This window comes from Nicotiana tomentosiformis, chromosome 2 (assembly GCF_000390325.3).
Source record: "Nicotiana tomentosiformis chromosome 2, ASM39032v3, whole genome shotgun sequence".
Taxonomy (NCBI): Eukaryota; Viridiplantae; Streptophyta; class Magnoliopsida; order Solanales; family Solanaceae; genus Nicotiana; species Nicotiana tomentosiformis.
The window spans coordinates 8,989,381-9,000,716 of NC_090813.1; the positions used below are offsets into that span (position 1 = coordinate 8,989,381).

Genomic DNA, 11,336 nt, shown 5'->3' on the forward strand with positions numbered 1-11,336 from the left:
TTATTGGGGCTCTTCCAAAGACATCACAAATTTCTCCCATTTTTCTTCCACCATTCCAAGGTAGTGTTTCATCCTTTGCCCATTCACTTTAAACCTATTCGTTCCATCTTTGGACTCAATTTCTACTGCTCCAGTTGAGAACACTTGCACAACTCTAAATGGTCCTAACCATCTAGATTTCATCTTACCCGAAAACAATCTTAATCTCGAATTGTATAACAACACTAGATCTCTGGGTTTGAAGTTCCGATCTAGAATATGCTTATCATGCATCATCTTCATCCTTTCTTTGTACAATCTTGCATTCTCGAATGTATAGAATCGGAATTCCTTGAGTTCATGTAGCTCTGTGACTCTACTTGTGCCTGTAGTTTCCATATCCAAGTTCAACTACCGCAGTGCCCATAAGGCTTTATGCTCAAGCTCCACCGGAAGTTGGCATACTTTTCCAAACACCAACTTGTATGGAGACATACCAATTGGAGTTTTAAATATGTGCGGTACGCCCATAATGCATCATCCAACTTCTTTGCCCAATCAGTCCTCGTCGCATTCACTGTTTTGATCAGGACACTTTTGATTTTCCTGCTGGACACTTCCACTTGCCCGCTCTTTTGTGGGTGTTAAGGTGTGGCAACCTTATGGCAAACTCAATACTTTTCTAACAGCCTTGCGAACGCTCTATTGCAAAAATGGGTTCCACCATCACTGATTATAGCTCTCGGAGTGCCAAAACGTGTGAAAATGTTTTTCTTTAGAAAGCATGGCACTCCTTTGGCATCATTTGTTGGAAGGGACACAACTTCAACCCATTTGGAGACATAGTCAACTGCTACCATTATGTACTTGTTACCATACGAGCTGACAAATGGTCCCATAAAATAAATCCCCCACATGTCAAATACTTCCACCTCTTGAATTGTAGTCATCGGCATCTCGTGACGGCGAGATATGTTGCTTGTCCTTTGGCACTCCTCACAACTTTTCACCCAAGCATGGGCATCCTTGAATAAAGTCGGCCAACATAAACCTGACTCCAACACCTTTGCCGTTGTCCGAATTCCTCCAAAGTGCCCACCATAAGGTGAAGCATGGCAAGCCTGCAAAATCGAAGATTGATCTTTCTAGGGGATACACCTCCGGATCATGTTATCTATACATATTTTAAAAAGTAAAGGTTCATCCCAGTAATAAGACCGACAATCGCGAAAGAACTTTTTATTTTGAATCGAAGAGAGTTCATAAGGTACAATACCGCTTGCCAAATAATTAGCAATATCAGCATACCATGGCGTCTCCTCCATTACCGCTGCTAGTTATTGTTCATCCAGGAATGTCTCAGTTATATCTTCAACCTCTACTTTCTTTTTAGCTCCCTCCAACCTTGAAAGGTGGTCTTCCACTTGGTTATCTGTCCCTTTCCTATCGCGGATCTCCAAATCGAATTCTTATAGCAACAGAACCCAACGGATTAATTGTGGCTTTGACTCCTTCTTTTCTATCAAGTACCTTAAGTGATGCATGGTTAGTATAAACAATCACTTTTGAACCAATCAAATAAGACCTGAATTTGTCGAATGCAAACACTACAACCAACATCTCTTTCTCAGTCATGATATAATTGAGTTGTGCACCGCTTAGTGTTCTGCTTGCATAGTAAATTGGTGCACCAGTTTGTCCTTTCACTGCCCCAGGGCTGCTCCTATAGCATAATCACTTGCGTCGCACATGAGCTCGAACGGCTGCTCCCAGTTGGGTGCAACGATGATTGGTGCAGTCACCAGTCTCTTCTTCAGCTCCTCAAATGCCAACCTGAAATCATCAGATAATACAAATGGATGATCCTTTTCAAGGAGTTTACATAAGGGGTTAGCAATTTTAGATAAATCTTTTATAAATGGCCTGTAGAATCCGGCGTGCCCAAGGAAACTTCTCACTGCTTTGACCGAAGTGAATGGTGGCAACTTCTCAATCACGTCAACCTTATCATGGTCAACCTCAATGCCTTTACTGGACACTCGATGCCCCAACACTATACCTTCTTGTACCATAAAATGGCATTTCTCCCAGTTCAGCACTAAATTTGTCTCCACACACTTTTTAACACTCTTCTTAAATTGTGAAGACAGTCTTCGAATGAATCCCTCACCACTGAGAAATCATCCATAAAGACTTTCATAATATCCTCCACCATATCAGTGAAAATTTCTAACATACACCTCTGAAATGTAGTCGGTGCATTGCACAGGCCAAACGACATTCTCCGAAAGGCAAAAATTCCATATGTACAAGTAAAGGATGTTTTCTCTCTATATTCAAGGGCTATTGAGATCTGATTGTACCTTGAATATCCATCCAAAAAGTAGAAATGAGACTGCCTAGCCAACCTATCCAATATTTGGTCAATGAATGGCAAGGGGAAATGATCTTTCTGGGTGGCTGAGTTCAATTTTCTATAATCTATGCAAATTCTCCAACCCGTGATTGTACGAGTCGGGATCAACTCGTTATTCTCATTTTGCACGACCGTCATTCCACCCTTATTTGGCACACACAGAACTGGGCTAACCCAGTTACTGTCAGAGATGGGGGAAATGATACCCGTATCTAACCACTTGATCACTTCTTTCTTCACCACTTCTTTCATGTTCGAGTTCAGCCTTCTTTGATGTTTTCTTGAAGGTTTGTGCCCTTCTTCCAAGAGAATCTTGTGCATGCAAAAGGCCGGGTTGATACCCTTTATATCTGCCATGGTCCAACCAATAGCAGTCTTACAATCCTGTAACACCTGTAAGAATAATTCTACCTGCACAGCTAACAAACCGGATGAGATAATAACAGGTAAAGTAGAGTTAGGGCCTAAGAAAGTGTACCTGAGGTGACCAGGAAGCGGTTTCAGGCCCAACTATGGTGGCTCCTTTATTGATGGCTTTGCATGTGGTGTTGCCCTTTTATTCTAAGTGTAGTGGCTCGAACTGGGGTTCTCTTTTCCAGAACCCTTGACCTTCGAGAGCCATGACCCACTCTGCCAACTCTTCACCATCCACATCTTCCAAATTCATCAAGCAAGCTTCTAATGGATCTCTGACATTAAGGGTCTCATCCTCCTCTTGTAGTATTACATCCACCGCCTCCACTAATGAACAATTTGCAAATTTGCTGGGCCTCCTCATAGATTGTTGAACATTGAATATTATTTCCTCATTATTCAACCTCATTTTTAACTCTCCAGTCTCATAGTGGATCAATGCTCTCCTAGTGGCTATGAACGGCCTCCCCAAAATTATTGATATTTCTTCGTCAACTTGACAGTCAAGAATAATGAAGTCGGCAGGAAATACAAACTTCCCCAATTGGATGAGCACATCATCCAAATTCATGTCGTCCTTTTGACTGTGCGATCAGCCAGTTGCAACAACATTGAGGTCGGTCTAGCTCTGCCAATGCCTAACTTTGTGTAGATTGCCAAAGGCATCAAGTTGATACTGGCTCCTAAGTCACACAATGCTTTAGCAAAAGCATAACTTCCAATTATGCATGGGATAGTCAAACTACCGGGATCAGATAATTTTTGAGTCATAGGTCTTGTCACTACAGCGCTGCAAGTTTGATTTAGAGTTACAGTAGACAGGTCTTGGAAGTCAAATTTTCGAGACATCAGATCCTTCATTATTTTTGCATAGCCTGGCATTTCCCTCAAAGCATCTATCAGCGGAATATTCAATTGAATTTGTCTAAGCATTTCCATGAATTTCCTGTATTGATCATCTCTCTTTTGCTTTGCCAACCTTTGAGGGAATGGTGCAGGAGTTAACTTCTACCCACTGCTTGGTGTCTTTTCTTTATTAGGAGCCTTTTCCACCACCTGTTTTGGAGTTGTTCAAATTCCTTCTACTTGCCTTTGTCCACTTGTGCCTGTTCAATTACAACTTTTGTGAGCTCCTTTGACTCGTCGGTCTCTAATGTCATTGGAGTAATTGGCACTGCGTCTCTCCTAGATTGAGAAACTTCTTGCTCTCTATCTAAATCCCTTCCATTCCTGAGACTCACTGCCATTAGCTGATTTGGGTTCTGCTCCTTTAGATTGATGTTTGTGTCTCCAGGCAACGTTCCTTGTGGGCGATTGTTCAAGGCCATAGATAACTGGCCTAATTGAGTTTCGATGCTTTTAATAGCCGAATCATGTGATGCTAACTTTTCTTGCATCTTTCTATTTGTCCCAATGAGTTGTTGCAGCATGCCCTTTATTTCTCTCATATTACTGTCCTGCTGTTGATGAGGCAGTTGGTAAGCCAACTGTTGTTGGTATTGCTGATTGTAGCCATGCTGCCTTTGATAAGGCACGACTTGGCCTTGTGGTCGTGTTCCCCTTGGAATGGTATTGTATTGTTGCTGGGTTGTTCTGTACTGCTGATTTTGAGGTCCCCATTGCTGTCCACCTTGCCTCTGACCCCCAAAATTATTGATGTAATTCATGTCTTTTCTGAAGCCCTGGTTATCATTCTTTCCACTCTACGAGCAAACATATGACTCATTTATGTAGGGAGGCCTATGGTTATCATTCTTTCCACTCTACGAGCAAACATATGACTCATTTATGTAGGGAGTGCATAGGCCTCCATTTGTCGTATCAACAATGTGCACCTGTTTTGTACCCATTTCATCAATTTTCTTTGTCAACAAGCTCATCTGGGTCATGAGAGTGGCTATGTTTTCTGCATTTGTATTGTTTGGGTCAAGAGCAATAGAATGCACTATTGGAGTGAGTGTTGTATCTCTCGTCATCCATCCTGAATTTTGAGCCATCTTGTCAAGAAGAATCTTGCACTCTGTGAATGTTTTGCTCAAGAATGCACCCCAGCTGAAGCATCTACATTGGCCTTCAGACCGTCAACTAAGACTATATAAAATCTCTGTCCTAGCATCTGATCTGGAATGCCATGGTGTTGACACTTCACTAGCATACCCTTAAACCTCTCCCAGGTTTTTTGTAACGTTTCAGTCGATTTCTGCCTAAATTGCAATATCTCATCAATTTGTCTCGCAGTTTTGTTGGGTGGATAGAACTTGTTTAAGAACTGCTTGACTAGTTCCTCCCAAGTAGCAATGGAGTTTATTAGGAGCGAATTCAGCCAAGTTTGAGCCTCCCCAATCACTGAGAATGGGAACAGTAATAATTTGATTTCTTCAGGAGTCACATTCGACTGTCTTTGAGTGACAAAAATTGATAGAAACTTCTTCAAATGTTGTTATGGGTCTTCAATGTACGAACCAGAGAACAACTCTTTATTCTGTAGCAAGTGCAACATGTTGTTGGTAATCTGAAACGTCTCCGCTTGTATCGGAGGGACTGCAATTGTGGTGGCTAGGTTATCAGCAGTTGGTTGCGCCCAATCATATAGAGCTGCTTCCGGCATAAGAGGTGCTACCACTCCGATGTTTGGGTCAACTCGATCATTCTTATTGTTCTCGTTGACGCTCTTGACGTCGTCCATTTCAATTTTGAATTGTTCGTCTTGTTTTAGCTGTTTGCCCTTCTTGTTAGCCCAATTCAATGCCCTGAATGCTTTCTCGGGATTTGAGAGTCCTTCAAAAAGTTCACCAGTTCTCAAGGAGATTCTAGGCATGCACCTGAGTCACAGAAAAGTTCAAACGTGAGAATTTCAATAGAAATATTTTTTAACACCACAGAAAATTGATCTAAATTAAAAATTCTAACAATTATTCCAAGCTGTAATAAATAACACCGTTAGTTCCCCGGCAACGACACCAAAATTTGATCACGCCAAACCATTTCTTATAAAAAGGACTAAGCGGTCGCTGCAAAAATAATCCGGTTCAAGAGTCCGGAGTCGAATCCCACAGGGAACTAACCTATTTGCTACAACCTTTAGTATCGCTAATGATAAGCTCAGACAATTTTCAGAGTTCAAGATTTTATTTGATAATTAATAAAAATTATTTAACTAAGCAAACAATGACAATAAAAACTATCAATAAGCAAGAATGAAGTTCAATTCAAGGGTAAAAGAATCTAGGGTTATTGATTTCCCCAATTGTCGGATTAATTCCCGACATGTTAGCTATAATCTCGTCGTAACACTCTATAAAGATGATGAGTTCTTTATTACCGTACTTATCTCTCGATCAATTACATTAATTTACTAGAAGTATTCTCTCGAACTACTTTAGTTGACAATTTGTACAACTCATAAATATCACACCAAAGATTCGTTATCTCTAATCCTGCTTTTAAATTCAAGTAATTAATCTCTTAACTTACTCGAAAGTAGCATTGTTCAACAACAATCTAATCAAGTGTTCTTTCTCAAGCAACACTAGACAACTAGACACGATTAATCAAGGGCCCTTTCAATTAATCACAAGAAACACATAGTTGAACAATTATAGAGTAAAAACGGCTCAATTATATCAAAACGTAATCAAGACTTCATCCAACAATTAATTCCATCAACCCTAGATGACGGGTTTAACTACTCATACTACTATGCAAGATTACAATATAAAAAGTCATAACTAACAATGGAATTAAGAAGAAGAGGATGAAAAACTCGTAGGAGAATTCTCCGTCTTGCTCCTTTTGTGTTCTTGTCTCCAAAGTTCTTCTAAAAACAGAGATACCCTCTTTATGGGCAAGCTGGACTTCATATAGGTCAAGGTTATTTTCCTCTCAAATTACAAAATTGACCTTGGATGATTTTTCTCGAAAGCACGTGCGCGGACGCGCATCGATCGCTCATCGACCGTGCACTTTGGCCAGTTTCTGCCTAATATGCCCGGCCCAGTGCGCGGCCGCGCATCGACTGCGCACCTGGAGGATTTTCTGCAGCATATTTTTCTTTCTTCTTTCTAAGCGCGCTAACTTCCAATTGGCCTTCAATGCTCCATATTAGTTCAGAAACACTCCTTAACGTCCTCATAGACCACCGGAATTGCTCCTGCAAAGCATAAAGTTCTTAATTAGAGCAATTTATTATCATTTAAACATTCAAATATCAATAAAGTGCAGCTAAGTTAGAGTGCAAATAGTAACTAAACTACATAATTATAGCCTACTATCAGCTTCTTCTCCTCAAAAGCATTTTTTTTGCTTCTAAAAGCTTGGCCAAACACCTCAATTTTTGGCTAAAAGCACTTCTAGCAACAAAAAAAATATACTTTTGGCCCAAAAAGAAGCTTGGCCAAAAGGCTAGTAGATTGCTTAGCTTATTCAGAGTCTTGTTGTCCCGAAAAGATGCCATAGAAGTAGTCATCTATGGTGTAGTTTGCAGGAGAGCTCAAGCTCATCTTCAAGTAACAGAAATGGAGAAAATCAAGAGCAGAAAAAAAGATGTGAAGAGTCTATCAGACAGCCATTAGACCATCCCAACACCCAAAAAAAAGCTTAGCCAAACAGGCTAGTATATTGCTTAGCTTATTCGGAGTCTTGTTGTCCCGAAAAAATGCCATAGAAGCAGTCGTCTATGGTGTAATTTGCAGGAGAGCTCAAGCTCATCTTCAAGTAACAGAAATGGAGAAAATCAAGAGAAAAATAAAGATGTGAAGAGTCTGTGGGCCATTAGGCCATCCCAACACCCATTGTTAGGGGCTGAGAACGATCATATACGGCACCATAACCCGAGGGCCGTGTGAGTTGTTAATCACGATCTGGTCCAATGGACATGACTCATTAACCAGACTTGGTTTCCTGTCTCCTTAGAACTCAAGGATACAGTGGTACGAGCCTATAGAACAGATCTTGTTCAAGTAAGGTCTTGAACATCATCTTCGTCATTCATGTTTATAAATGCCTTCTTTCTGCTGTATATTGCCGATGTGGGACGGTAAGTGTGTCGTTCCTAGTAAAACATGTGGAATTGAGTCTATATTTTGTACAAAAGCTTTATTTTTTAACAAAAATATTCAAAAAATTCATACGAAATTAAAAAGAAAAACAAATTTAATGCTCGATTGTTCTATGCGTGTACATCTTACCTTTTAGTTTAAAGAACTAGACTTATGTTGATAGATTTATCTTCTCTTTTATTTATTAGTTGGATAACAAAAAGGAAATCAGGATGGTAAGATCAAAAGTCAAAGTTTAAGAAAATATGATAGGAGTAAAATATTTTGAATATCCCAAAAAAGACTAGAAATATGCACACAAAAAAACAAATTCCATGGCTACTAAGTGGTACTTTATATGGTATTAATCTTATAAATTTCACACACAAAGTATATGCTTTAATTGTTCTATATCAATTTAAATTGTATAGTTAATATTTGTACAGATAATTAGTCGGACACCTATGCTCTCAAAAGTTCTCTCTTCGTAAATTTCTTCTCATTATGCAAATTTTAAGAATTTTGTTTCCTATGAAATTTCATAATCAATAAAATAAGCTAAAATCATCTAACTTTAGTATAAATTACCTACAGAATATAATGAGTAATTTGACTATGATATAAAGCATAAATTAATCAAATAAATCTTATAATAAATATTTTATATGATTTCTTTAATGAGCATAAAAAAAATTAAAAAGATATTTATTTTAGATATGAGGTAATATTAAATGTGAACCTAATTGTAGTTGCATTAGATAACTTGACACAAAAGAAGATTGTTATTGCTTATAAGTTAAATAAAAATTTTATAACTCCTGCCAATTCGCACAACATGATCATCAACCAAGCTCTTTTTAAATTTAAATTTTCAAGTAATAGTTGGGACCAATAAAATTATAATATTTTAATGACTTTAGGTATTTTAAGAATAACTTTAGTATCCTTTGGAGATGAACTCGATCTAACACTACCATACGACAATAGTATTTAGGTAATAGTATTATTGGGCCAATGCACAACATGGGCTACCCCCTACTATATCATAAAGATATGTTCAAGTTTTTTGAAAGACTTAAGGGAAAAATCTCGTAAACACTTTGAAACATCAAAGTATGACATGAAATGAATGCTATTCTAGGTTTGAGCTCTACTAATAGAGAAATTCCGGATATTAAACGGTTAAAAATATTGAAAAGGAGATTGAGAAATTTAAAATTTTAAAATTTAATATTTTCATATTGAGTAATTTTTACCATTTTAAAGAAATAAATACTTTTGGTAAAGCCTCTTCATCCCAATCAGAATATATACTATATTAAAAGCACGAAGGCCCTTAGCGAAATATCGTTCGCCTTTTTTATCCTTTAAAAATATATTTTATATTGGACAAAATAGTAATTTGTTTATCTTCCTAATATTTAGGACTTCTAAATCAACTAAAATTTTATTTATTATATCTTTCCTTATACATATATATTGAATAACTCACCACGCTGCGAAAATATTGTAAGGAAAGGATTCAGTGGCAATAAAGATAAAAGAATAGTACAATTAAAGTGAGTGTTCAAGCTAAGTGATTTTTGCCAAACAAATTAAAATACTCTTAGTGGAAAGGAAAATTGATAACGTAGATTTATGGAAATAATCCGCCTATTCTATTTCTTTTTTTCCTAAATATTTGAAAAAGTATAGTTATAGTTGTGTCATAATTAAATTAAATAATTCTTATAAGGTAAAATTTTAATTAATTTTAAAGTTATTTTCTACAAAATTCAAATAAAGAAAGATATAATAATTAAAATTTTAGTTAATTTAGAAGTCCTAAATATTAGGAAGATAAACAAATTACTATTTTGTCAAATAAAAATATATTTTTAAAGGGTAAAATACCAAAAGATTCAAATTCTTTAATTTATTTTGTTATGTTTGAATAATTATGGTAAAAATATTTTTTGTGTTATTTGCTTATAGTGTTTGGTAACAAAGATAACAATAATTTTTATAAGATATTTCACGCCTCATAAATCATAATAAGGGCATATAAAAACTTATGTGGAATAGGATTTTTTTATTTTATTGAGCTAGCTTAGTGAGATTAAAATTCGTTATTTTAGGAACTTACATTTCTTTCTTTAGTATTTGTTCAATAACGAAAAATACATTATTTATGTAATTTTTAAAATTTATATATTCATTGACACGTGCAGCACACGAAAGCGCCTACTAAGACTAGTCTAAAACCAATATACAATTGCTTAGCTTATAGGGAAGGGTTGTTGTCTCGAAAAGTTATTCTAGTGAATATGAATGGTGAATTTTAGCAGTCATCTATGGTGAAAATTGCAGGAGGGATTCAGCTCAACTTCAAGTAACAGAAATGGAGAACATCAAGAGCAAAAAAAAGGAATTGTAGTCTGTCAGACAGCCATTAGACCATCCCAACACCCATGGTTAGGGGGCTGAGAACGATCATCTACAGCACCATATAACCCGAGGGCCGTGGGAGCTGTTAATCACGCTCTGGTCCAATGGCCATGTCTCATCAACCAGACTTGGTTTCCTGTCTCCTTAGAACTCAAGGATACAGTGGTACGAGCCTATAGAACAGATCCTGTTCAAGTAAGGTCGTGAACTTCATCTTCGTCATCTGTGCTTGTAAATGCCTTTTCTGTGCTTTATATTGCCGATGAGGGACAGAGAGAGTGTCGTTCTGCAGTGCACGAAGTGGAATTGAGTCAGCTTTCATATGCGAAGATTAACAGGTTTGCTTTTACAACTATCATGAAATGAAAGCAGGCCGTTTGATGTTAACAATTTGTATAGGGTTATGGAACATTGGAAAATTTCAGAAATTCCACAAGACGGGAAATTGACGAAAGTAGGTGTTAAATGGGTTTGTTTGATGATTTTGCTTTTTAATTTTATTTTATTTTAAGCTGGAAGTTTGCTATGACGAAGATCAGAAACCTAGCCAGTTGTTGTCCTTTTGATCTCTCCAATCAACTAGAACTATAAAACATTTGTAATTTTTTCTATGCCAGGACTATTTGAGGCCAAATAAGAAGAAAAAAAGTAAAAGGAGAAAAAATTATAAATGTAGAATCTGCTACTAAAGAATTTGTATTTCCAGTTACAGATTAAAAAAAATCAGAATCTCTTCTTGAAAGAAAGGTACATGTCTACCTACTTTTTAATACTTGTACTCACTGTAGTATCTTTCACAGTGACAAGATAAATTCATTGTGATATTTAGAAGCTAAATTTTCAAACAGAATGATTTATATATATAGTGCAAGTTCTGTGTGTTTCGGGAATAATAAAATAAATGATGAGAAAAAAGAAGCTCTGGCTACAAAATCCACAGCAGAAAAAAGAAGCTACTACTTGAGAGTTCATGCTGCATAAAATATGATGAAATGCCTCCTATTAGGGCAGTTATCACACCCCTGGAGGCAAGAGTTAGAGGCTTAAAGTGTGCCCAATTAGAG

At 37.1% G+C, this 11,336-nt stretch overlaps 1 protein-coding gene and 2 non-coding genes across 3 annotated transcripts; all 3 read right to left on the reverse strand.

Annotated features, from left to right (window-relative positions):
• Positions 1 to 378, reverse strand: LOC138904317 (uncharacterized). The gene has a single exon (XM_070192818.1). The coding sequence runs from the start codon at positions 376 to 378 to the stop codon at positions 1 to 3; it is 378 nt and encodes a 125-aa protein (XP_070048919.1).
• Positions 379 to 7,566: 7,188 nt separating this feature from the next.
• Positions 7,567 to 7,777, reverse strand: LOC117275806 (small nucleolar RNA U3). The gene has a single exon (XR_004506014.1). It is a non-coding gene; the product is annotated as a small nucleolar RNA U3 (small nucleolar RNA).
• A 2,482-nt stretch (positions 7,778 to 10,259) lies between these two features.
• On the reverse strand, positions 10,260 to 10,477 carry LOC117279346 (small nucleolar RNA U3). The gene has a single exon (XR_004509760.1). It is a non-coding gene; the product is annotated as a small nucleolar RNA U3 (small nucleolar RNA).
• Positions 10,478 to 11,336: the final 859 nt, after the last annotated feature.

Coding starts and splice junctions, on each gene's coding strand:
- LOC138904317 (XM_070192818.1), bottom strand. CDS start 378: ATGGAAACTACAGGCACAAGTAGAGTCACAGAGCTACATGAACTCAAG.